Consider the following 25,067-nt stretch of genomic DNA (forward strand, 5'->3'; position numbering starts at 1 on the left):
CTGATTAATCGTCCACCATAATGGCGTCTTTCAACAATTTCATGGACCAGTTCACCTTAGCTCCGGAGTTTGCACCTCGCCAAGAGAAGTTAGTGGACCCAGATCCTTTCTATGACGTGCTGTCATCCAAACTTGGTTACCTGAGAGATCAGGCGAATCAAAATAGTTCACCGCACTCGTCGGTGTCGAGCGCATCCAGGGATTCGATTTTCAGCAATCCGAGTGCCTTCACTCTGCCGGTCGAGCTACAGGGCGGTGTGTCGAACATTTCCTCGAGAAGACCAAGTTACACCGCAGAGCTATACTACACGACCCATAACAAGCTGGATCTTCCACCGGCGTTTGCACAAGTTCCACCATGTACTGCCTCATCCAGATTCTTTGATGTGGATCATTCGAGAACCCACAGCCTGGATTTTTCAGCGTCCTTTTTACCCCCTCTGAACTCCTTTCTTCCGCAGGTCCATTCACAGGAGTCTTTAGTCACGCTTGATAACGGGTTACTTCTTGAGAAAGTGTCAAACTCCATTGTCACGTCCGCAGAGCTGAAGGCCCAGTTTCTCAAGGACGCCAAATACTTTGGCGACTTTGACGTTTCGATGAAAATTGTGCACCAGCTAAACGTTTTGCTGGGTACCTCGCTGACCGAGACACCGGGACTTCTTCAAATTCGAGTTGGCAAATTATTGGATTATCTTCTCACACAGAACGAGGACCTTGCAGGTTCGCCGCAGAAGGCCTCTAAGACCTACTCTATGATCATCAACAAAAATGGAAAACTGGACATTATTTCGTTGCCGAAAACATCCAATCTGAAGCTCACTCCCAAGGACCTCATTATCATTGAAGGAGACCGCGGAAAAGATCTCGTGATGGTTCTCCAACCACAGATCGATTTTCGGTTTGCCTTGCTGTTCAACTATCTCAAAAAGAAGCTGCATCTCAAGTCACTCGAATTTGGCAACGCCAATTCGTCCCAGTCCCCATCCAACAACAAACCGCAGAACAATCAACACAACGCGAACAATCAACGCTCGATTATTAACGAAGATGAGAACTTCATCACTTTACCAAACAAACAAATTCTAAGATTTGCTAAACCTCACGAACTTACCCAATTGACGTCCAAATATAATGATGAATTAATGGCATACCGCATTTGTCTGAATTACGTTCAATCCTTGAACCTGGACCTAATCATCAAAAATGTCGAATTCCAGTTCGACAAGAAAAAGCTAATCATATACTACTACTGCCTTCGAAGACTAGACTTTAGAGGTTTGATCAAAGAGCTGTTCAAAATCTACAAGACTAGAATTTGGCTGTGCGCTGTGCTTCCTATCGAAAAGTCGTTTAAACCGCTTTTGACTTACGAAATGGAGAAGAAGTATCACGGGTCGGGTCCGCTGGCCAGCTCCAGCTCCAGATCCAACGATCTCACTATCGTCGACCCGCTGCCTGCTTCCGAAACCATCCACTCGTTGGAAGAGATCGAGGAGCCAGTGTGCTTCCACTCCAAGGTCTTCTTGAGTCTCATCGAATGGTTCAAATTTGAGATGCTTGACCAAGAAACATTTGATGAGAAATTTCCATTTTTGACATGAGTTTACAAACGTTCTTTTTAATGTAATAGATTGATTGACTTTGCTTGGAGATTATACGGATTGTTTTAAATAGACTTGAATACTGTATAAATTTAAGAACCACACACCTGAAACCTGTAAAAATGTCTAAGTCCGCTGTGTCGCTCTGGTACTTGGGCATCGACATAGGTACCAGCTCTTTGCGGACGTCCATTCTGAATGATCAGGGGGTTGTCGTAGGCGGATCTGAACAAGCAATCGATGTCTATTACCATCCCTCCAACAATCGTATCGTTACGCAAGACTCGGCTCAACTCTGGTCTAAACTGCTGACTGCTATCGATGAAAGCTTGCAAGCAGCAAAATCCAAAGCAGAAGGAACTTTGAACTCAATATGTTGCGGCGCAACCTGCTCGTTGGTGGTCGAGGACAATGATAACAGCCACGTAATTCTCTGGATGGATCACAGAGGAGAGACAAATTCTATCAACAGCAAGATGGAATTGCACTACCCAAAAGTTCTGCAACGTCTTGGAGGGTCCATCATAGCAGAGATGGCTTTGCCCAAAATCAAAGAGTATCTGAGGACGACCTCGTCCAGTCCTCGTATATATGATCTTCATGACTGGATCGAGTGGAAGCTTGCAGGTGAGGTGCTGACTATACGGAATTACAACACAGAAAATATAGGTATCGACGGGTCGTTAAAGGGATTTTCAATTGACTGTCTTCACGATCTGGATATCCCTCTCAAAGAGTCCCAGATCGGCAGAGTCGAGAGTATTCCATATCCAGGAATACCGTTCGCTGGTACCCCTATTGCCAAGCTTTCGCCCACCCTAGCTGAGAAATGGGACGCTAAGTCTGCTGTGGTTTGCTCCGGAGTCATAGACTGCTATGCTTCCTTTTTTGCTCTGCAAAAGAGCGACTCAAGTCCAGAAGAAAACTTGGTGATGGTAGCAGGAACATCCACATGCTACTTAACTGTTTCCAGAACGCCAAAAGATCCTCCGCCGGGAATTTGGGGACCATTCCATTTGACAGACAAGTTTTGGTTCTATGAGGGAGGACTAAGCTGTTCCGGAATTCTTTTCGAGTCTCTGCTTGAAAATCACCCAGCAGCAAAAACGTTGGACAAGTCCAAAGATAAATTTGAGCAGCTCGAAGAACTGGTGGGTTTTTTCGTGGAGAGTGAGAATCTGAGCTCCCCCTGGAAGCTGACAGAAAAAAGGATATATATTGGTGACTATCTGGGAAACAGAACGCCGTTTAACGATTCAGAGCTCTCGTCCGTCATAATTGGAGGATCATTGCGGCAGGACACAAAGGACCTGGTATGCTGCTACCTCTCAATCTTGGAATACCTTGCCCTCTCTACAAGAATGATTGTTGACTGTTTCCGCAAATCAGGATTTGATCTCAAGACATTGCAAGTCTGTGGGTCTCAGGCTAAAAACGCTAGACTCATGGAACTACTGGCATTTATTTTAGACGATATGAACATCCTTCTTCCTATAGACTTAGACTCGAAACTGATTGGCGCTCGCGGATGCTCGATACTTGGCGGATGTGCGGCGAAAGATGCAAAGTTCAAAGCTGTCAAACACGTTCCAAACGATACCCTGAAGAAACTGTTTGACACGAAATATGAAATCATGTTCGAGTTGATCCAAAAACAGCAGGAGATGAACCGGAGGCTTGCTAGCTGCACCAGTCGCTCTCAAGCACAGTGTTGATATCGGCCCTTTCATCCCTTTTAACAAGCAACATCTCAACGACGTGTTTGGCAGGCGCCCAGTCGTTTCCTAGTTGATCCACGTCATGATCTCTGTAATGATACCACCCCCAGGTCAGAGTCGCTATAAGATGGGCCGGCTTTGCCGAGCGTTTGCCTCGTCCAGTGCTGTTGGGAAGTGGATCAAAGGGCAGTCTGTTTTCCAGCATTGCATATAATAGCACGCCCAAAGACCAGCAGTCATTCTGCTTGCCATCGTATGCCAGTCCTAAAAGTAGTTCAGGAGACACGTAATCTTCAGAGCCGCATCGTGTAGTAAGAAGAGGCTGTTGAGGATCTATTTTTTTCGACAAGCCGAAATCAGATAGCACAGCAACTGAGTGCTCATATTTGCTGTCAAGGACGACAGCTGATGCGTTTCTAAATTCATCCGGAGTTGGCGCGAGCAATATGTTTTCAAGCTTGATGTCTCTATGGCAGATGTTCATATCATGAAGACATTTGACAGCGTTCACAATGTTTCTGAAGACCAGCTTTTTGTGGTGATAATTAAAGTCCTGCCCCAAAGTAACAAGTAGCGTGAACAGATCGCCTCCGGAATAGTACGGCATTGCCATGATCACTTGGTTTTTGTCCAATCTCGAGTTTGAACCTAGAAGCTTAACGATATTTGGGTGGTTGATAGATTGCAAGAGCGACAATTCTCGCATCAGCGAGCTTTGAATCCGAAGCCGTGTGTCCGGATCATGCGAAGGAATGTTGGAAACCTTGACAGCTACCGTCTGCGATTGGTCAATGTAAACTGTGCTGAATGTACCGCGGCCGATCTCCTTCGTGCAATGCCAGTGCTGTTTCACGTGGGTTGCCGTTTCGAGCGTGCAAAACGTAGCTACCGTCTCTTTACCGTATTCCATTTCTTCGTTTATCGAATCGGTGCTCTGAAGGCTGCACCCTGTCTGCTGCCACTCGGACGGTCGCAGGGGCACCGAGACGGTTCTTTGCACGGGCTCAATGTTCAGGGAAAATTTCCGTCTATCATCAATAGGCGCATCCGAAGCAATCCTGCCATTGTGTTCTGTAGAAATGTTTCCTGGTTCTCTGAGTTTCTTCAAATGTAGTGGGCCACCTAGCTGTTGGTTGCGAGGTATACTGGTGCCTCTGCTATCGACCGAGTCTGAGTCTGCGACCGAATCAATGGAAGGAGTCTGAGCAACATCTTCTGGAGAGGGCATGTTATTGATATCGACAAACTCCTTGGGCACTGGCACCTTTAGATCAACCTCCGGACCATTACTGTTGGACTCAGGCAACATCGTGAACGCTGGATCGGGTGACTTTACACGGGATCTTGCGAACGTTATAAGTGATGTAGATAATCTTATTCTATTTACTTTCTTGTTGACCAAGCCACGCCAAAAAAGTACACACCAGCCACAAGGAAGGCAAGAAAGTCACTCAGAGAAAAAGTGTTTTCCCCAACTGCGCACCATGTCAGACGCTGATGTTCCGCCAATTCCCCATGTGGCGGCGAATATGACTCCCTTTGGAGTTGTATTGCAACGATACGCTGTTCACAGCTATAAACAACTGAGCGAATATCTCAAAACACTGGAAAATACAACCCAACCTGATAGCGTCAAGAAACGCAACTTCCTCGACATCCTGGTGAGTATTCGAGAGAACTTTGTGAGATTATACGTGCTGAGCAAATGGGCTCGGAATTCGCAAAGCGTTGAGAAGCTGATCGACCTTTTTGTTTGGCTTCGAGAACAGAACCAAAGCATCACAAATGCCCTGATGCAAATCGGTGGGATCAAACAGTCGCTAGTTTCTGCAAAGCTCCCGAATCCAGACCTCGAAACCGCGCTCGAGGTACTTATCAAGGGAAGACCACAACTTCCGACTCATAACTATGGACCGCAAAAAAAGGTTGATCCTAAGCTGATTCTTCACACCCTGAAGACGCTCGACGTTGAGCTTTCTGCCAAGATGGCCCTTCAAGACAATCTTCCGAAACCGTTTTACAACTACGAAATTAAGGACGGCCGCGTCAAGTTTCGCATCCCGAACTTGTTTCAATGTTGTATTTCCATAGCTGATACCTATGATCAGTCGGGCTTCTTTTTAGTTGACTTTAAACTAGAATTTCAATCGAAAGACAACAAGTTAATCCCACAGGTGACAGCTCTTCCATATATGACATTTTCACACTTAGAGAAAGTGGCCAACATTGAACTGAGCAAGAATGGGCTCACCGGATTGTACAATATTTTCCATAATTATGCCATTACCTGCAAACTCTACTACCTTCATCGCCAGCTCATCCGCCTGCGCATGGGAATGTGGAAAGGACATTTGACCCATACATACAACGCGGAAAAGTGCTTTGTTGTTGTCACCTATTGGGTGAAAAGACGGTCTGTGAAGTCTACAATAGAGATTGGTAAACTCAAGAATAATCTACTAGGATTCCGCTGGATCCGTGAAGGTCGTCTGTGCACAGACCATGACTTCAAGATTGAGGACGAAGATGGGTCAATAACTATTGAACATCTAATCAGAGACATCATCCAAAAACACATCGAACTGCACATAAAAGAAGTCCAGCAAGAAGTCGCTGATAAGATCGACATGGCTGACAAGTTTGTGTCACTGCACAAGGATTCACAGTTGCTACTGACCTTGAGCTCCATGAAGTCAGCCTTGTATGGAATTGACGCTCTTTCTGGAGATGGTTTCTTCCAAAATCCCACTCCTATAATGGCAAAAGTCGCGGCTCAGATCAATGCAGACACTCGCGAGACCGCACTCAAGCTGCTTGTACTGCGCATGGAAACACAGCTAAGCGAGCTCGGGTCAATGCTTACGGCTACTGGCTGGATCTGCGTGGATGTTGTCAGGCTCTCCACCGCAGAATATGCGAAACTCAATATCGACTATAATCATTTGAAAGACCGCACCTTTGCGGAACAGCTATTTGCGCTCAAATTTTACCGCCGCAAGAAATGGCCAAGTGGGTGGTTTCTCGCGGTTGGCGTTTCGGGATTTTCGCCAAAGGTTCAGTGGTGGTGTTCCAGAATCAAGTCTTCTGCAGGTCAGTGGTCGATTTCTTGGTGTGAACCAATAACGTTAGGGGGCACGGAAAGCGAATACAGCTATCCATCGTTCGTCACGCTTGCAAAGAAAACAACATCCATGCTGCTTTGCAACCTGGTTGTCAAAGAGCTGGAAAACCAGGGCTGCAAGCTTAAAACCGTGGACAAAGGTGACGAAAAGGTCAGACAGTTCACGAAGCAAAACTTTGGGCTCGATTTGGACTCCATGCAAAAGGGAGACAGTGCTACAGTGATTTTAGACAATAAGTCCTTATTCAATATCCCCAACTGCCGCGATTCCTTGGTGCTCACCATGAACATCAAAAACAGCGAGCTGAAAATAATGATTTTCGGTAAGCTGCAAAGTGAGCTCAAATTGTCCTCTATATCTTTCAACGACGAGAAGAACAACTCAATACAGCTGAACCCAGACACGTCTATCTTCAAGATTCATTCACAAATCAACTTGCTCGAGAAACTAAACTACGAATCTACCGCTAGCTTTTTCAATCCTTTAGCGACATCGGAAATCTCCATCATGAGCGACTCGCTCCTGGTCCTCAACAAATTTTTCAGTTTGTTATCGCTCTTGCACATAATCAGCCATGACGAGTCGCTCAAAGTGATTGATATCTCCCTTACAAAAGTTTCCTTCCAATATGGATCTAATCGTGAAGAAATGATCACGCTAATTCTATTAAACGAAACGCAAGACTCGATCTCTATCGAGCTTCCAAAAGATAATCCGCACAGGCTTTGCTGTAAATACCTGAACGACATGGTCAGTGAGTTTGATTTCCAAAAGATCAAACTACTGGTCAGGTATCTGAAACTGACCTTACCATTTTACAAGCTTCTTGTGAAATTGTCGATGGACAGCGAAGAGTTCTACAGACACTTCTTGGAACAGAATGGCAATTCTCAGCAGCTTAGGATGACTCCCGAGAACGGCTTCGAATTGAATATGTTTGATTTCGAGATGTTCAAAATCACATACTATAGATATCTAGAACGCAAACTGGAGAAAAAAGCCAAGACTGATAGAGTTTGTCTTGGATTAACAGTACAACTGCGCCACAGGACTGACAACCTGTCGCTGGACAAGTCGCTTTTTGTCGTTAGCGTTGAGCCTTTTCAGTTTGACCAATATGATGACACTTCTAAGAAGTGGCTTCAGGACACAACCGACAAGATATATGCCACGTTGAGAGGCGACGAGCCTTTGCAAGCCTCTGGTCAAGTGGTATACTTGCGTCGCGCTATAGCTTGTGACTACCTGTCTGTGGAAACTGCCGTTCTCCAGTTGCACAAAAAGATCCTCACGCTCTGTAGCTCAAAATAGATCATGAATAAATCAACGATAAATTTACTATCTCTGGCTGTGTTTTATTACTTTCGTTATTTAAATATTGGCCAAAATGCATTTTGTCGAGGAAGTCGTGCGACACAAGCCAGCCGCCCACACAGCATCGACACCCAGCTCGGCAGCAAGAGCATCGAATAAACGAAAACGAGTCAACTACAACATTGCCGCTTTGCAGAACGCTATCGAACAGCAGAACTTCGATCAAGAGGGAGACGAGGAGAACGAAGAATCAGAACGCCACAATGCCATCGAACTCAAGAAAGCCAACCGACGCTTTGAAGAGCTCGACAGAGAGAACTTCAGCGAAATCCACAAGATGGAAATACCAAAGAACCTCGGACCACCAGCTGGAAAACGCACCTCTACACCGTCGGTGGCAGTTAAGAGGATACTCAACTCGAAGAAGAACTGGTCAAACTACGTGGACGAGCTGGATAAGGCCGAGATGCGCGCATTCAACGGTCTCGAAATTAAGCCAGGACACGTGATGGTCAAAAAGCTCTGCACGATTTGCGGCAACGTCAGCTACAGCTCGTGTATACGATGTAGTGCACGAGTTTGCTCCTTGAAATGTCAGACTACACATAACGAAACCCGGTGCAGCGGGTTCTAAACAGTGGTAAACAGGTTCCACACACCTTTCAAATAACCAATGATCTCATCTCCTCCAAGCTTGGACTCTCCGTATAGTCTATCGACGAACGAGATCGGCACCTCAGCTATGGTGAATCCCATGGCTCTGGCTCTCACCATCATCTCCATCTGGAAAACATAGCCTTTAGACTTTGTTGCGCCAATGATTTTAGCCAGCACGTCTTTTTTGTATAATCTGAACGAGCCTGTTAAATCCGAGACGTGTGGTCTAAGAACCACGGTAGCCAGAAAGTTCGCTCCACGACTGATGAGTTTTCTTTTCAAATCCCAACCGTAAACACCTCCATCACCTGCATAGCGTGTTCCAGTGACAATATCGTAATCCCCTTCTTTCTGTTTCTTTATGAACTCGGGGATGGCCGAAGGGTGGTGCGAGAAGTCGGCGTCCATGATGATCACAAAGTTACCGGTCGCATATTGCAGCCCGTGAATGTATGCTGTTCCCAGCCCCAGCTTTCCAGCACGCGCTCTAAGTTGGATGTGGTCTGCGCCATACACATTGATCAACTGTTTAGCCACATCTTGCGTTCCATCCGGAGACGCATCGTCCACAATGATCACTTCCCAGTTCAAACCAGCCTTCTCAAAGTGTTTCGCAATGAGATATGTGATAATTGGCAAGTTTTTGCGCTCGTTGTACGTTGGTAGAATAACCGAATACTTCTCCATCGTCGTACAGAATAGTAAATAGCAAAAATATATTTTTCAGAAAAACGGCGCCCGTGATGTATGACTCTCATTTGAGGAAAATATTCGGCAGCCAGACCGACGAATTCCGCCAGTCGAAGGTGCTCATGGTCGGTGCCGGAGGAATTGGATGCGAATTGCTCAAGGACCTGCTTCTGATGAATTACGGCGAGATACATATTTTAGACCTTGACACAATCGACCTGTCCAACCTCAACAGACAGTTCCTGTTCCGCCAGAAAGACATCAAGAAATCCAAGGCCATGACTGCACAGCAGGCTGTCAGTCACTTCAACCACGCCAGCAAACTGGTTGCGCATCACGGAAATATAATGGACACCAACATGTTCCCGTTGAGCTTTTTCACCCAGTTTGACATTATCTTCAATGCGCTGGACAATTTGGAGGCGAGATTCTTCGTCAACAAAATTGCGCTCTTCACAAAAATCCCACTCATTGAGAGCGGTACCTCGGGATTGAAGGGCCAAGTTCAACCCATCTACCCCTACGAAACAGAGTGTTTTGCGTGCATTCCTAAAGAACAGCCCAAAACGTATCCTGTCTGTACTATTCGTTCGACGCCTTCCAAGCCCATCCATTGTATCACCTGGGCGAAAAACTTCCTGTTTACACAGCTCTTTGGAGACGATGTCTCCGACCAGGATAAGCTGAAGCCTCAGGATATTGAGAGCGATAACAAGGCTGAAATAGAGGCACTACTAAAAGAATCGAATGAGTTGCTGGATCTTAAAGTTCTGATTAATGAAGCTGTTCCGGGAGATAGGAGCTCTGTGTTAAAAATTGTTGAGAAAATCTTCAAAGAGGATATCGAGAGACTTCTAAGGATCGAGACTCTCTGGAAGACGAGGGAAAAGCCAGAGCCATTGAATTGCGAACCGGCCAAGATTGAACGTCTTGATGAACAAAAGCTTTGGACGGTGGAGGAGAATCTTGCGCTTTTTATTGACTCCACCTGCAAAATTGCCCATCGACTCAAGCAGGGTCCCGTTGAATTTGACAAGGACGACGAAGACACGTTGGACTTTGTGGTTTCTGCGGCCAATCTACGGTCGTACATCTTCCACATTCCAATGAAAACAAAGTTTGAGATCAAACAAATAGCAGGAAACATCATTCCTGCAGTGGCCACCACCAACGCCATCATGGCTGGATTCAGCGCGCTTTCTTCAATCCATCTTTTCCACGCGACAATGCAAGAAAAAGTGTCCAAGTCGAAAATGGTGTACGACTCGAATCAACCCACCAGGTTTGTGAATACGTCGGGGTTGGCTGCTAAAAACCCTAAATGTCCAGCGTGTTCTGTAACTAGAGGCATAATCAAGATTGATCTTTCAAAATTGACAATAGACGAGCTACGCAAAGCGGTCATTGACAGATACGGATACTCAGATGACATTGGCATTGCAGAAGGGACGAGACTGCTTTACGATTACGATTTTGACGATAACCTCGGAACGAAGCTGGATAAGGTCTGCTCTTACGGCGATGTGTTGTTTATAACTGACGCTGATGATGAGCTAGACTCTTTGGAATTATTGGTGGACAGAGGAGATAAGTTGGAATTGCCAGAGTTAGAGGTTCCTGCGAAAACGGTACCAGAAGGAAATAAGGAGGAAGAAGGCGAGGAAGACGACCTGATCTTGGAGGCAGACGATCTCATTATGGAAGGTGACATAAACGGGCTGGACGGTCCTAAACGTAAAGCTGAGGACGACACGGTCCCAGTGAAGAAGAGAAAACTAGCAGTGGACGAAGTCGAAGTCATAGAACTATAATCTACAATTAGTGACTATTTAATTAAACTCTTGAGCTTTATCTTCTGGACTTGGAAGTAGACCTCGATCGTAATCTTTTAAACCAAGAAAGCTTTTCCCCATTAGCGCCATTTGGAGCCTCCTCCGACCGGGTCTCCCGCTCGTCATCTGTTGGGTCCTGGACGGAACTCAAGTTATCGTCGATTGACGATGGTATGTTTTTCGGAGAGCCAGGACGGTTTGGCAGTTTGATCGTTGTCCCCGTTTGGCCTGTCGAGGAAGAGAGCGAGGTGGATTCATACGCGCCAATTTTGAGCACTGGAGGTTTGAGCTCCGTTGTAGGAACTGAAACCTCAGACTTCAGCGGACTCTCTGCTTTGACTTCTGACGGTGATGTTTTCGAGGTTGATGGGATGGATGAACGCATCTTTTGAGATCCAATCGACGAAACAGAAAGCCTTTGAGCAAGCGGGCGTGTCTCATCGTCCGTGTCCACTGCTGAGTCCAGTGCCGAGTCCACTTCGTCTGTGGTGTTCGTTTGGGTATGTTCCAGCTTGGACTTACCGTTGTTCACGCGAAGCATGTCAGACGGAGATTGTACAGAGGATAAACTCTTGCTATGCTTTCTAGTGAACTTTGTGGTTGGCGGAGGCAGTAATGCTGTTGGGGCGGGAAGCTTGGGGTTTGTTTGCTCGGTTGTTGTGGGGGAAGCAGGAGCATTTAGTGTAGAATCTTTTCTGGAAACCTTTTGAGCAGCTGGCAAAATTTTGTACGAGTATTCAATCATGAATTCAATAACCAGAGACGAGAGAGCGTATTCTTCGGGTGACATATCGTGGTCTGAGTGAGACAAAACCGAAGGCTGGAAAATGGCAGCTAGGTTCTTGGCAGGCATGAGGTTTTTGTGGCAATGGGCGTTGAAAATAGCAAGGAGGTCTAAGATGTAGAAGAGCAGCTGTCGTTGCAGCTCGGGCAGTTGTTCTATTAATCTCGCGTAGTCTTTCAACGCCTCCTTGCGTTCTTTCTTTATCTTTTCCTTTTTGATCCTTTTGCGAAGTTTTATCTCGTCTTCCGTGAGCTGCTCCTGTTCTTGGTTCTGCTCCTCTTTGCACGAAGACAGGCCGCCGAGATCGCCCATCTTTTTTTCCTTCTCTTTGAGGAAGCGGACAATATTGGGACGAGATCGAAGAGGCTCCCTAAACTTGTCGTACATGGACAGCGGTATAAGCGGCTCTGGAAGCGAGCCAAGGAACCTCCTAAACAGCGACGCAGCGTCATGTACCGTATATCCATCCCAATCAATCTTCGATCCATAACTAGGCGGCGAAGAAAATATCAATTGCAGTTCTTTGATTCTCTTGGTAGAGCCTGCGACTCTGAATATTCCTTCGACCTCAAGTCCGTTCTTCTTCAGGTACGATCCACATAGTGCCACCACTCTGGGAATTCTGCCGTAACGTATTAGTCCATCACGGTCACTGCTAATGTATATTTTTGCCTCAGCAACTCTGATCGATTCCTCGATCGGGCATCCGAATATCGACGAATTGCCAATATAATCCATCTGTCGCTGCTGAATAAAAGAATCTCGGTGTTGTTTTAATTTTTCTTGCGACCCGTTGTCCTGGAACGATGACAGCGGTCTCACGTTATGTGACGAACGCGACTTGTAACCCAGGAAAGGCCTAGTCGGTGAAGCCAGAGGCGATAGCAAAGAAGGTGAATTCGCGCGGTATTGCGGGGAGGGAGACGAAATAGACTTAGACTCCACAGAAAACCCGGACGTGGAGTTGAGACTTTGACCGTTCATTGGTAGAGGCGGAGGCGAGCCAAGCTCCGATTCGCCCTTTTTGATGTGTTTCCACCAACCGGTTAGGGAGTTCTTGCTTGGAGACGAAGGTTCTGACATGAGTTTTCTGTGCCGGAAACCGTGTACTGTGAATATATTCTCGAGGATTTTTCAGTATAGTGTTGCGCTATCTTCGTAAATGCATCCAATATCACCACAATATTCAGGCCGAGTACAAGGGTGTGCTTTCAGTGGGCATATATTTGTAACTACGCGGTCCCAGAAGCAATAACAGCGAAAATAACAGTATATTTTTAGATTTTTATTTTATGTTTCCGGGGTCGATCGGCTCGGTGTAGAGATGAGTTTCCGTAAATGCGGGATTGGTTGTTGGTCAGCTTTTTCTCATTTAACCAGATAAAAACACACCAACTTTATCGAGAATACCATCCGTGCAATGAGTTTTAAAGGATTCCAGAAAGCCATTGTGCGGGCTCCGCAGAACCTGCGGCAGAAGCTCAATATGGGAGAATCCACCAACGATCCCGTTTACCAGGACGCTGAGAGAAGGTTCAAGGAACTAGAGGATATGACGAAACGTTTGAGTGAGGAATCGAAACGGTACCACAAGGCGGTGAATGACATGCTGGATAGGCAGCTGGGATTTTCCAAGTCGATTGAGGAAATATTCAAGCCAATTAGCGGCAAAGTGTCAGACCCTAACTCTACGATTCCAGAAGGCAACCCTGAAGGTATTGAGGCTTGTGTCCAATACAGAGACGTTGTTCAGGAGCTCAAAGAAACGCTGAAACCTGACCTGGAGCTCATTGAGACCAGAATTGTTGGTCCGGCTAACGAGCTGTTGCGCATCATCCAGGCTATCCGGAAGATGGCCACAAAGAGAAACCACAAGCAACTTGATTTGGACAGACACCAAAACTCGTTAAAGAAAGCCCAGCTGAAAGCCGAAAAGAACGAGAAGATGGAGGAAAAAGTGTACAAGTACGAGAATGATGTTGCCATTGCGCAGCAAGAGTTCGACTACTACAACGAGATGTTGAAGACCGAGCTGCCTATCCTCTTCCGATTGGAGGGTGAGTTTATCAAGCCCTTGTTTGTCAGTTTGTACTACATGCAACTGAACGTTTTTTACACGCTCTCGTCCAGAATGGAGGAGATGAAGATCCCATACTTTGATCTGAGTTCGGATATCCTGGAACAATTCCGGAACAAAAGGGGCGACGTCGAGGAAAGAGCTGAAGCCATTGGACTGACACACTTCAAGATTGGACACGCGAAGGCCAAGCTTGAGGCTACCAAGAGAAGGTACGCCTCGGGACAACACGCCGACCCTTCTTCTCCAGCATCATCCTACGGAAGTGGATCCGCTTACGGCCAATCCTCCCCTGTCCCTGCCTACGGTCAGACCTCACCTCCACCATATGGACAGAACTCGCCTGCGCCAGCCTATGGCCAAGCCTATGGCCAAACCTACAGCCAAACACCACCCACGACCACGTCGACATACGGCTACCCGGAGGAGAAGAAGACTCCGTATGGTGCTCCCCAGGCTACTTCCTATGGCTACTCATCGCCAACTTCTTACACGTCTGCTCCTTCGCCAGTGGCTCCTGTTGCTCCTGCTGCTCCTGTTGCTGCTGCACCAGGAGCAGAAACTTGCACCGCTTTGTATGACTATGCAGCCCAAGCGGAAGGAGATTTGTCTTTCAGTGCTGGACAGGTCATTACAATCTTGCAAAGGTCCGAAAATCAGAACGACTGGTGGACTGGATCTCTTAATGGTGTGACTGGAGTTTTCCCAGGTAATTACGTTCAGCTTAATTAGGCGGTGTACGGATGCAATAAAAAGGGTTTATTCGGCGTCTGGAAGAGAAGGATATAGTTTTTCCCACTTCGTTATGGACAGAATTGCAAGCACGTATACCAGCTTTGCGAGTTCTGTCTCAACGCTTGGGCGAGTCCTCTTGGTTCCCTATGTGTTTCTGAGAGTGATCTTGCAGTTTGCACATTACAATACCCTGAATGTTCTTTCATATACCAAACTTTTTATTTTGTATCACTACAACATGATTTTGATGATTAATGGGGCTACAGAAGACGAATTGACTTTCCGAGAGTCCTGGGAGCAGAAAAAACGCTTTAACATGGGCAGAACGTACAATGAAACAAGACCTGTAGCAGAGGATGCAAGACCTTGGTTCGAATCGCCTGCGTTGCCAGCTATCCCAAGTATCACGTGGAAAAGAACAGCATACTATTATGAAAGATATGTCGTCCACGCCCCGATCTGCACACTCAGAAGACTTCCATTTGTGCCTGACCATACAGGCTCTTATCTATTTGACCCCCATTCCACTACTGCTCCTTCAGCGGACAAAGATAGCCAAATGCTTGAAAGAGAGTCCAGATTCCCCAACAGTGACGCTATTAGAGACTCAAGTCGTGTCATTGCACCCCGAGTCAGGTCAGATTTTACTCCAAAATCGTACATCCTCAGTTCCGAGTCGGTGAGACAGACACATGACTCAGGTCATCTGGTGTCCCAAACCGTGCCGATTAAATCTCCTTCGATCACTAAACTTTTCGAGCAACCAGCAGACGCACCACCACCATCTCCAACTCCCATACAAAAAGAGCAACAGGTGATTGAGGACAGGCCAATCAAGTCTTCAGATTCGAACTCGTCTTTTTTCTATAAGATCAGAATTAGGCGAAAAAATAAACCTCAGGATCCCACTTTAGGAAATTATGAACTTGTCAGACAAGCGATCAGAGACTGTCTTCCAAAACCAGATTATGACGATGGATCTATCGGTCCCAACATGGTTAGGTTTACTTGGCATTGTTGTGCCCATTTCGACCGTGATTCAGGTACTGGTGGTAGTAATGGGGGTACAATGAGATTCGCTCAGGAATTCAATGATCCCGGAAATACGGGGCTCCACACTGCAAAATCGTATCTGGATCAAATTCACGAGAAATACCCATGGATATCTTTTGCTGATCTGTATACCTTAGGAGGGGTGGTTGCCATTGAAGCCATGGGGGGACCTGAGATTGAGTGGAAACCAGGAAGAACCGATTGTCCAGATTCTAACAAAGTGCCTCCGATGGGAAGACTTCCACTAGCTACCAAAGGTACTGAGCACCTTCATGAGGTATTCACTCAACGTCTTGGATTCAATGACCAGGAACTTGTTGCGCTAATTGGTGGTGGCCACACGTTGGGGGGCTGTCATGTGAAGTTTAGTGGATTTGACGGCAGTTGGACTCCCCATCCAATAAAGTTTGACAATGAGTTTTTCAGAGTGTTATTGGAAGATACATGGAACTTCGAGCAAGTGCCTTTGACGGGTATGCCACAATATTACAATTCCAATCACAGCTTGATGATGCTGCTCACAGATATGGAGTTGATCAAAAATCCTACATTCAGATACTGGATCGAAGTGTATGCAAAAGATTCGGAACTATTTATGAGAGACTTTGCTCTAGTGTTTGCTAAACTATTAGAACTGGGAGTGAACAGAGACCCTGATGGGATTGCTCGGACCAAAGTTTAGTTTACATCGATGAAGGTGGTATCATCTTCCAACCCCGATGTTTCATCTAGACCCAAGCTTTCAGTTATTGAGGAGCTGGGGAGATTGTTTGTATCCAGAAGTCGCGACTGAACGATGCTGGGCACAGCATTGAGAATTCCGTCGTCTTCTGCTGTGGACGGACCGCCAAGGAAATCCAGCATCATATGCATTCCACCACCTCCAGAATATTCTTCGACGTCCACCGGAAGAACAGAAGACACACCTTCCAAAAACCAGACCTTGTCCTTCATTTCGTCGGTGAAATTCCGAAGCAGTTTATAATAGCATCGCATTATCCTCATTGCAGAGAGGTCACAACTGATGAGCAGTCCCAGGAATCGTTTGTCCAGAAGGGCAGGAAAGGCAAACACTCTCAAGATAAAATCTTTTTTGTTCCGTTCCATATGAAGCTTTGCCATATAAGCCAGTGTCGGCAGATACGGCGAGTCGAGTGGGATAGGGAACATGTCCTGAATCTCTTCGTCAAAGCACTGAATGGATGAGTACTTCATTTTTAGCATGTCAGCCTTTGCTGTATCTGTTGATAGTTCGCCAGAAATCAAGTCGTAACCGATTTCTCCCAGGTCGCCGAGGTCGACCGAAATAAACTTGTAGAATCTTGATTTTTCACTCAGGGGCCACACTGCCGTCAATATAGTTGCCGCTCCTTTGACATGGAAGATCCACGCTGAAGGTGGAAGCGACTTGAGGGAGGTAGACGTTGGCAAAGAGGCGTTCGCGAGAGAATCCATGATTAGAATCAAAGCAGCTGCTACCAGGGCGTCAGTGTTCTCGGGCGACATTTCGAGCACTGCTTCACGTAGCAGTCCCAATGCGTCTGCGCGGTGTCCGGTGACGCACTGGTCCAGGCCGCGTTCTGTTCGGGAGAGATGTGTAGCGCTGAAAGCAAGGACCGAATGCATAAGGAACGGGTACTTGAAAGCGAGCATCGGGATCTCCTCCGACCATATTTTGGAGTCTGATATTCCGGCCTCTGTGATCGTAGGCCAGACCTTGGTGGTGTAGTGATACATGAGTCTTAGATCGAGCATGTTGAGGGTTTGATGCGTATCATATGCTAAGGTTTGAGTGGGAGGCGGTTGGGTTATCATGTTCGGGCACAAGTTCGGCTCTTGCACAACTTCAGGGGGCTGAAGTGGGTTCGGCTTTTGCTCTCGCATAGGTAAAGGTCCTGATGTGTTCGCCACTTGGTCGGTGGTCAGGGCCTGTGTAGGCTGCACAGTTGCAGGTATAGTGTAAACGCATTGGATTCCCATGCGATCGCAATTACCGCACACTGGACGGGTCTCATCGCACTTGACGCGTCTTTTTTTGCAAGTAGCACATCCCTTGCGACTTTTCTTGTGGAACTTGCGCTTTGCACCTGGACGTTTGGGCACACGGGACTCATCTGGGGACTCCTCTTTCATTCGTTTAGGTCGTAAAATATTTTAAGTCTGCTTAGCTAAGAAAGCGCGAGACATACGGAGAAGCACTGCCAATAAAAACAAGGTTAGATTTAACGGTTTCGGACTTTGATTCGGATACGGTTATCCGTGGCTGAGTAACCGGAACCATATCGCTACTACTACTTTTTTGCTGTCATCTAATCAGTATTCGATCACTATTAATGGTCATGGGTCTCCTTTGGAGGGTCTGGATCCACGTTGATCATTGTATCTATACGCAGGATGGCAATACAGGCCTCCAGCGCCGACTTGAGAGATTTGATCTTAGAGATGGTAGGCTCCAAAACACCGTGGCTGACTGAATTGACCACTTTACCTCTCACAAGGTCCAGACCATAGTTTTTGTAGTTTTTGCGCTTCGTATCTATGTGAGAAACTTGCTGCGATGCAGCGTGGTAGGAGCGCAATTTGGCAATCAGGTCCGACGCGTCCTTGGCAGCATTCACGGCCAAGGTCTTTGGAATGACAAGCAGCGCAGCTGCAAATTCGGCAATGGCCAGCTGCTCACGGGATCCGACAGTGGTGGCGAAATTTTCCAGGTATATGTTCAAAGCACACTCGACAGCTCCACCGCCTGGCACCACATGTCCGCTTTCTAATGTCCGCTTTACCACGGAAAGGGAATCATGTAGCGAGCGTTCCATCTCGTCCAAAGTGTAGTCGTTAGGGCCTCTCAGAACGATCGAGGACGAAGAGTGGGTTTTGGTGCCTTTGATCAGGATACACTCATCGTCGCTGAAACGCTCTTGGACGACCTCCTCGGCCTGTCCCAGATAAGTGCTTTCAAAGACTTCTTCTCCTTCCAAATTGGACATACTGCTGATCAGGGTGGCTCCAGTGGCACGGGCAATTCTTCTTAGATCTTCCTTTTTACAACGTCTCACGGCCATCACCTTAGCCTCAACAAATTCCTTCAAGCACAGATCATCAATACCCTTCGTGGTCAGAACAACATTTGCGCCTGCGTCAATTATCTTGCGGACACGCTCAAGAACAATTCCGTATTCTCTCTTGCGGATCTCCTCCAGTTGTTCTGGGTCGTCAATGTTGATTTGAACACCCATGGCCATTCGTGCTTTTTGCAGATTAATATCCAGAACAGCAATACGAGCATCCGTGACGCGTTTCACCATAGCCTGTGACCCCACCGTACAATTGAGCGCGTAACCGTTCACCAACACAGACTCAGTGGCAGATCTTCCATGTGCCTTGAGAATATTCACTGCCTTGACTGGGTACTTTGTTTCCCCCTTGCTGTTAGTGGTCTTCACAGCCAAAAGGGCGTCAACCACCATTTGGCTGAAAAAGTCAGAGTCGGATCCAATGATTTTGGAAGACATGGAGGTCTTCGCAATGTTGACAAGAGTCTCTTTTCCGAGCGAGTCGACCGGTTGAGAGAGCATTTCGTTGATGAAACGAGTAGATTCTCTCAACGCAAGACGGTAGCCTGTAATCACAGTTGTTGGGTGAATTTTATTCTTGACCAGCTCGTTAGCCCTCTTCAAAAGTTCGGAGGCAATGATCACCACGGAGGTGGTTCCATCTCCCACCTCACGGTCTTGCTGGTGCGCAAGCTCAACCAGAATCTTTCCTGCCGGATGCTGAACATCTAGGAGTGACAGGATGGTGGCGCCATCATTGGTGACGGTCACATCGCCGATGTCGTCGACCAGCATTTTGTCCAGTCCGACCGGCCCCAGGGACGATTTCACAACATTGGCAACTGCTTGTGTAGCCAGCACGTTCTGGTTGCGAACATCATCACCGCTGACTTTCTCTCCGCCCAAAAATAGGGTATCCGAACGCGCAGCAGAGAACATTGATTTACTAGGTATAGAAAAGGGTGTTTTTTTTTTCACTAGCATTGACAACTAGTTCTTATAGTCCGGGTAACTCTACATAGAATGGTCATAGAATAGTGCACTTCTTGGCCTTCTTAATGACTGGAGGCTCTAGGGCGGCCACAATAGCCTCGTCAAACACGTTCTTGAGTCCCTCCTGGCTCAAGGCAGAGCATTCGACGTACTTGACGGCTTTCAGATCTTTCGCAAGCTTTTCGCCCTGCTGTGGTGTAATCGGCTTCTGGCCTTGTCTCATGAGGTTGGAGAGCGTTGTAGGATCCTTACGAAGATCAATCTGGGTGCCGACGATCAGACACGGAACTTGAGGAGCGTGGTGGCTGACTTCAGGGAACCATTTTTCTCTCACGTTATCGAACGACGAAGGAACAACCACAGAGAAACAGATCAAAAACACGTCAGTTTGAGGATACGAAAGTGGTCTCAGTCTATCGTAATCTTCCTGGCCAGCTGTATCAAACAACCCCACGGTATATGGCTCGTCTCCAATCATGACCGTCACTGCGTAGTTGTCGAAGACAGTTGGGACATAATCTTCTGGGAATTTGTTGGTAGTGTAGGAGATCAGCAGACACGTCTTGCCGACTGCACCATCTCCCACCACGACACATTTTATCGTCATCATTTTGAATTAAGTTGGTCCAGCCAAAAGAGATATTTTCACGGTTTATCTGTTACAATTTGAAGGGGGGTAGGGTAACAAAAAATAGGAATAAAAAATAAAGAAAGAGAAATGACGGTGATTGGAAAGAAAGCAGAAAAAAAGCAGCATTACATGTAGTCTTTTTCGATGGCGCAATACAAAACATCAAATAGCTGTTTGAGGCATCTAAATTTCGCACTCATTCTTCCTCGCTCTCTGCCTCCTGCAACCACTCGATCCATTTTTCCACCCTGTCCCGAGCACCAATTTCCTTACTCTTTTCGCTGTGCCACCACTTGTAAATGTTTTCCTCTTCAATGATTTCCTCGTCGTACAAAACAATGAGGATCCACAGTAGCACGACCGAGCTATACGATGTATCGAGCTGCGAGCACAAAGTTTGTAGAATGATGAGCAAGTCCACCTGGTCCTCGTTGTCGAACACCTGTCTATCAAACAAGGATGACCATTTGCGGAAAATCTTCTCAACTGCCTCTTTTGCTCCTAGAGTCTGTGTTTCGATGAAATGGTCTACCCGTTTCACCAGAGCAGTGCTAGTTGCCACACGGACTTCGTGGTAAGTCACGTTCATACTCATTCTCAGCGTGTTGAGCTCTAGAAGAGCAGTGTCGATGTCGTGGTTGAACTCCATGGCCCGCTCAACGGTGGCAATCGCCTCTTTATCAAACTGCTCGTCTTCTTCCTCCGAAACGTATACAGAAGTTGTGCTTTGAGTGCGTTTCTTGCGACGATGTTGGTGTGCTACCGTGGTGGAAGCCAATGAAGTATCAGAAACGTTGAGCTTGGCCATCTGGTAAATCATGCCTCCATATTGGCCGTCTTCGTGGATGTCTTCCCTATACAACTTGCCGATTCCGTTCGGACCCACGAGATTGGCATCGCTCTCCTCCTCCTCATCTTCCTCTTCTGAAAGCGACAGACTGTCGTCCATCTTGCGTATTTTCTCCTTGACGATTTTTGTATCCTGCGGTATTTCGACATTGTCGTCGATTCGGACTCCAAAACCAACCACGGCCCCTGGGTTCAGAATCGAGTTGGCCCCCACAACAGCGTCGGCAGCGACTATCGAGTGTTTGATCACCGAACCGTCACCAATCACGGCCCCTTCCCAGATATATGAGTTCTCCACTAGCACGTTGTTACCGATGCGGCAATGGCGGCCAATCACAGAAGCCTGGATTTTGGACCCATCGCCAATAAATGTGTCGTCGCCTATTACAACTCTCGAGTGGATTTTGCAGGACTGAGAAAGTCTGATGTTTTGCTCTTTATAAATATGCTTGCTTTCATACGTGTAGGTCTGGTCATCAATGATGTTGCGCTCAGGGACAATAGGATAGCACCATCTTTCCAAAACATCCTGCGAAATGCCGTCGTAAGTCTGCCAGCTCTCGACTCGCGCAGCGTACTCGTCCCCGGTGACATATGCATAAATGTGCTTTTTCAACAAATCACTGGACAAGACTCCCTTGACGAAGTCTGAGCGCAGCGCCTGATAGTCAAAATTCTCCTGGAAAATAGTTGGTACTTGGGGAGTGCATATATCGACGTGACAGTCAATAAGATCATTTCTGATATCGAACTCGGCAACATCTTGCAATATTTCAGGATCGATATTCACCGACGTTTTCTGGCCGTTAACTGGCGGGATATCTTGATAATACAAGCACTTGTCTGTTCCCTTTTCGAGAATAAAACATGCAGGCTCGATACGGGATCTCGCTCTGTGCAACTCGGACGCCTGCTTGAGAACCATAGTGGCGATGTAATCTCTATCGGCAGCTTTTCGTTGTTTGTGGATTGCCAGAACCTTGCTGAGATCCAGATTGGTCACAACGTCGCCAGAAACGAGAACGAAGTCTCCTGTGATCAGGCCTCGGGAATCGACGTCTCTCATGGCGTCTCCAACACTTCTCGACTCCAGCGACATGATAGTCTGGATCTTGGTAAATGGCGATGACGGCTGCACCCACTTCGAGTCATCAATATATTGTTGGACCAGGTCTGCGTGGGAACAACACATCAGATAGACCTCCGAGACGTTGGCCTGAGCCAAGAACTCCAGGGTGTATTCTATCAGCGGAACGTTTGCCAGCGGCAGCAGACACCGGGGTCGAATAGCTGTCAGCGGCATGAACCGCGTCTGGAACGAGTCCGTGAGCACAATTGCTTGGATTTTCTGCTCCTCAATATCGTCTTTCTTCATTAGTTACAAGATGAAAATCGGGAAAAAAATATGAATACAGAAACAAGAACACCACAAACCTTCACTATACACCTACACTACACACCAAAGCCTGCATCCGAGGAATGACGTATTTTTGGTTGCTTCTCGGGAAGCATGACCTGAAAATTTGACTCACATGCGTGACACACCCCATGCAATATAAAGTCCGGGGCTAATCCACCAAATGATTCCTAGATCATCTATAGATTATTTTAGTTATGGAAGCCGTCGAGTTAATGAAAAGTGTTAATTCTTCTTTGAACGAAAGCCAAGACGTTAAGATGGAGGACTTCTTGCCTCCTAGCACAGGACCGACACAGAATAAGTATTTGGACCTATCAAACTCTGTGAGTGCACCATTTGTCATCGAGGGAGTTTCGCCTTGCTCTCCAGAATTTGGAGGCGAGAAAAGAGGGCGCAGCGATAGCGACGTGAGCGAAGTTAGCATGAAGATGTTGTAAGGGTCGCGGTTGGGTATACAGTTATTTACGCTATAAGAAGTTTAGTTTCGCAATTAGGAACAATGCTGTAGTAAATAACGAGTATGATCTCCAATTAGAGATCAAATGCATACTTGGACTTTTGTCTGAGCTTCTTTCCGTACATGACGAAAAGAATTGGGCAGGCAATCAGAGCTATGGAGAAAAGTCCGAGAAGAAGACCTGCCCAGTTGGTGTGCATGTTCTTGAACATGAAGGAAGCAAACAGCGGGAAAACACCACCGAAAGACGATCTTAGGAAGGTGTTAGCGGCCATGGCAGAGGCGGCAAAAATCAGGTAACTGTCGATGATGTAGTTCATACTCGGAATGAAAATTCCCATCAGACCGAAACCGGTAAAGATACCAGAAATGGTTGGCACAATCCAATGGATGTCCTTGTGGTAGTTACCGGTCCAAGAGAACCACAAAATACCAATAGGAAAGGCCACACCTCCCCAAATGATGGTCGGGAGTCTAGCTTCTGGGATAACCTTTCCTTTATTTGCCTCCAAAGCACGAACGTAAGCTTTTTCACGGTAGATACAGAAACAGCCTCCGATAACCTCGCCAACCACCATCCCAAAATATGGCAATTCGGCAACACCAGGAGCCATTTTGTATCCTTCCTGGAAGACAAATGGGTATGCAGTTAGAAACAAGTACAACATTCCGTAAATGAAAGCATTGTACAGACTGACGAAAAAAATGATTGGCTCCGTGAAGAGCATCTTGAGCGGTCTGGAAAGGTTATTTTCGACGATCTCTTTAACGCTGAGCTGGAACTCGTCGTGAGGAGCATGAATACCCCAATTATTAGTACGTCTCTTGATTTCTCTGGCTTTCTGGACCAGCAAAATGGGATGATGTGTTTCTCTCTGGAACAGGAGGACAAGAACCACGTTCGCTGATGCAATGATAGCTGTGATGAACTCGGTCCATCTCCAACCAAGCTTTGGGTTCGCTACAGTAAAACCTCCAATGAACGGAGCCAGTAATGGGCCCACGAAGACAGCCATCGAGAAAACCACCATCGCGGTACCTCTCGTCCGGTTGCCAAACATATCGGCGAAACCGGCCGGGGCAACCACCATTGGTGCCGCCCCCAAACAGCCAGCAAAAAATCTGCAGATTAAAATGGACTCTAGTCTATCCGAACATGCGACAGCAAAATTGAAGGAAGCAAAGGCAATCGAGGAAAGAAGCATCACAGGCCTTCTACCGTACAACTCGGACAGTGGAGCCCAGATCACGGGACCTGTCGCAAAACCGAGAACATACAGGGTGATCCCCAACGTTGCAACGACATTCGCCACATGGTACTTCTCAGCGATTTGTGGGACTGCTTCAGAGAAAACGGCTGAGCCAAACGCGATACAGAAGGTGTCTACCCCAATGATTGCACACTGGATGACTTTTGTACTTAACGGCCAGTTATGTGGATGGAACGGATCGTCTTCACCGTCAAAAGCGACCACATAAGGCTCCTTGTCGGGCAGCATAGGTGGGTAATCCTTCCCTCCGCCCATAGGAGGAATGGGAACACCTGCCTCTTCTTGTTTTTTTATCCTCTCCTCGATAGACTTGGCGTTCGTGAGCACTTTAGACAGCTCCCTGGAAATCTCAGTAATCGACTCCCTACGAGAATTGGGTTCTAAGTCAGGAGGAAAATCGTCTTCGTTGACTGCTTGAGGCTCGTATTTGGTAGGGTGGGTAACGTATCCATCAGGACTGAGTGGGTCATGTTCCAGGGTCGACGTACTGGATTTGACCTCCGAGTCCTGGGAAATAGTGTTATCTCCAGGCAAATTTTCCGTCTGAGACGAGCCGTCATGCTCGCTAATGGGTTCTGCGGTGTGAAACGAGTCTGTAGTATTATAAGACGAGCTCATAGAGTGCGTACGTAAAGAACTCATATTGGCCAAAAAAATAACGTCGTATTTCTCTCGCTTTTGTAGGAATAAGTCAGTTTCCGCGAGAAAAAAATAATTACTAATGCGAGGAATAAACAAACTTTGACTGTATAGAACGGCACATACGCCCTGCCGATCAGTAGTAGCAAACAAGGCAAACAATAATTA

General features: G+C 46.8%; 17 protein-coding genes across 17 annotated transcripts; 8 read left to right on the forward strand and 9 right to left on the reverse strand.

The window, feature by feature from the left end:
• Positions 1–20: 20 nt before the first annotated feature.
• KL911_003520 (uncharacterized protein) lies at positions 21–1,604 on the forward strand (the record flags this gene model as incomplete). The annotated part of the gene is made up of 1 exon (XM_043198710.1): positions 21–1,604. One exon carries the CDS (start codon positions 21–23, stop codon positions 1,602–1,604), a length of 1,584 nt encoding a protein of 527 aa, XP_043053851.1.
• A 122-nt stretch (positions 1,605–1,726) lies between these two features.
• Positions 1,727–3,319, forward strand: KL911_003521 (uncharacterized protein; the record flags this gene model as incomplete). Its single annotated transcript, XM_043198711.1, has 1 exon — positions 1,727–3,319. The coding sequence occupies one exon, from the start codon at positions 1,727–1,729 to the stop codon at positions 3,317–3,319; it is 1,593 nt and encodes a 530-aa protein (XP_043053852.1).
• A 395-nt stretch (positions 3,320–3,714) lies between these two features.
• On the reverse strand, positions 3,715–4,631 carry KL911_003522 (uncharacterized protein; the record flags this gene model as incomplete). Its single annotated transcript, XM_043198712.1, has 2 exons — positions 3,715–3,738; positions 3,825–4,631. The coding sequence occupies 2 exons, from the start codon at positions 4,629–4,631 to the stop codon at positions 3,715–3,717; spliced, it is 831 nt and encodes a 276-aa protein (XP_043053853.1).
• A 175-nt stretch (positions 4,632–4,806) lies between these two features.
• KL911_003523 (uncharacterized protein) lies at positions 4,807–7,755 on the forward strand (the record flags this gene model as incomplete). The annotated part of the gene is made up of 1 exon (XM_043198713.1): positions 4,807–7,755. One exon carries the CDS (start codon positions 4,807–4,809, stop codon positions 7,753–7,755), a length of 2,949 nt encoding a protein of 982 aa, XP_043053854.1.
• Positions 7,756–7,831: 76 nt separating this feature from the next.
• On the forward strand, positions 7,832–8,348 carry KL911_003524 (uncharacterized protein; the record flags this gene model as incomplete). The annotated part of the gene is made up of 2 exons (XM_043198714.1): positions 7,832–8,240; positions 8,329–8,348. 2 exons carry the CDS (start codon positions 7,832–7,834, stop codon positions 8,346–8,348), a joined length of 429 nt encoding a protein of 142 aa, XP_043053855.1.
• Positions 8,349–8,388: 40 nt separating this feature from the next.
• KL911_003525 (uncharacterized protein) lies at positions 8,389–9,102 on the reverse strand (the record flags this gene model as incomplete). Its single annotated transcript, XM_043198715.1, has 1 exon — positions 8,389–9,102. One exon carries the CDS (start codon positions 9,100–9,102, stop codon positions 8,389–8,391), a length of 714 nt encoding a protein of 237 aa, XP_043053856.1.
• A 56-nt stretch (positions 9,103–9,158) lies between these two features.
• Positions 9,159–10,916, forward strand: KL911_003526 (uncharacterized protein; the record flags this gene model as incomplete). The annotated part of the gene is made up of 1 exon (XM_043198716.1): positions 9,159–10,916. One exon carries the CDS (start codon positions 9,159–9,161, stop codon positions 10,914–10,916), a length of 1,758 nt encoding a protein of 585 aa, XP_043053857.1.
• Positions 10,917–10,953: 37 nt separating this feature from the next.
• Positions 10,954–12,804, reverse strand: KL911_003527 (uncharacterized protein; the record flags this gene model as incomplete). Its single annotated transcript, XM_043198717.1, has 1 exon — positions 10,954–12,804. The coding sequence occupies one exon, from the start codon at positions 12,802–12,804 to the stop codon at positions 10,954–10,956; it is 1,851 nt and encodes a 616-aa protein (XP_043053858.1).
• Positions 12,805–13,141: 337 nt separating this feature from the next.
• KL911_003528 (uncharacterized protein) lies at positions 13,142–14,530 on the forward strand (the record flags this gene model as incomplete). The annotated part of the gene is made up of 1 exon (XM_043198718.1): positions 13,142–14,530. The coding sequence occupies one exon, from the start codon at positions 13,142–13,144 to the stop codon at positions 14,528–14,530; it is 1,389 nt and encodes a 462-aa protein (XP_043053859.1).
• Positions 14,531–14,771: 241 nt separating this feature from the next.
• KL911_003529 (uncharacterized protein) lies at positions 14,772–16,268 on the forward strand (the record flags this gene model as incomplete). Its single annotated transcript, XM_043198719.1, has 1 exon — positions 14,772–16,268. One exon carries the CDS (start codon positions 14,772–14,774, stop codon positions 16,266–16,268), a length of 1,497 nt encoding a protein of 498 aa, XP_043053860.1.
• Position 16,269: 1 nt separating this feature from the next.
• KL911_003530 (uncharacterized protein) lies at positions 16,270–17,041 on the reverse strand (the record flags this gene model as incomplete). Its single annotated transcript, XM_043198721.1, has 2 exons — positions 16,270–16,293; positions 16,382–17,041. 2 exons carry the CDS (start codon positions 17,039–17,041, stop codon positions 16,270–16,272), a joined length of 684 nt encoding a protein of 227 aa, XP_043053861.1.
• Positions 17,042–17,072: 31 nt separating this feature from the next.
• KL911_003531 (uncharacterized protein) lies at positions 17,073–17,719 on the reverse strand (the record flags this gene model as incomplete). Its single annotated transcript, XM_043198722.1, has 2 exons — positions 17,073–17,100; positions 17,220–17,719. 2 exons carry the CDS (start codon positions 17,717–17,719, stop codon positions 17,073–17,075), a joined length of 528 nt encoding a protein of 175 aa, XP_043053862.1.
• Positions 17,720–17,916: 197 nt separating this feature from the next.
• On the reverse strand, positions 17,917–19,578 carry KL911_003532 (uncharacterized protein; the record flags this gene model as incomplete). The annotated part of the gene is made up of 1 exon (XM_043198723.1): positions 17,917–19,578. One exon carries the CDS (start codon positions 19,576–19,578, stop codon positions 17,917–17,919), a length of 1,662 nt encoding a protein of 553 aa, XP_043053863.1.
• An 88-nt stretch (positions 19,579–19,666) lies between these two features.
• On the reverse strand, positions 19,667–20,242 carry KL911_003533 (uncharacterized protein; the record flags this gene model as incomplete). Its single annotated transcript, XM_043198724.1, has 1 exon — positions 19,667–20,242. The coding sequence occupies one exon, from the start codon at positions 20,240–20,242 to the stop codon at positions 19,667–19,669; it is 576 nt and encodes a 191-aa protein (XP_043053864.1).
• Positions 20,243–20,459: 217 nt separating this feature from the next.
• On the reverse strand, positions 20,460–22,487 carry KL911_003534 (uncharacterized protein; the record flags this gene model as incomplete). The annotated part of the gene is made up of 1 exon (XM_043198725.1): positions 20,460–22,487. The coding sequence occupies one exon, from the start codon at positions 22,485–22,487 to the stop codon at positions 20,460–20,462; it is 2,028 nt and encodes a 675-aa protein (XP_043053865.1).
• Positions 22,488–22,726: 239 nt separating this feature from the next.
• Positions 22,727–22,969, forward strand: KL911_003535 (uncharacterized protein; the record flags this gene model as incomplete). The annotated part of the gene is made up of 1 exon (XM_043198726.1): positions 22,727–22,969. The coding sequence occupies one exon, from the start codon at positions 22,727–22,729 to the stop codon at positions 22,967–22,969; it is 243 nt and encodes an 80-aa protein (XP_043053866.1).
• Positions 22,970–23,063: 94 nt separating this feature from the next.
• Positions 23,064–24,902, reverse strand: KL911_003536 (uncharacterized protein; the record flags this gene model as incomplete). The annotated part of the gene is made up of 1 exon (XM_043198727.1): positions 23,064–24,902. The coding sequence occupies one exon, from the start codon at positions 24,900–24,902 to the stop codon at positions 23,064–23,066; it is 1,839 nt and encodes a 612-aa protein (XP_043053867.1).
• Between the last annotated feature and the right edge of the window lie 165 nt (positions 24,903–25,067).

Source organism: Ogataea haglerorum (assembly GCF_019207285.1).
Source record: "Ogataea haglerorum isolate 81-453-3 chromosome Unknown 81-453-3_NODE_9_length_481884_cov_97.824832, whole genome shotgun sequence".
Taxonomy (NCBI): Eukaryota; Fungi; Ascomycota; class Pichiomycetes; order Pichiales; family Pichiaceae; genus Ogataea; species Ogataea haglerorum.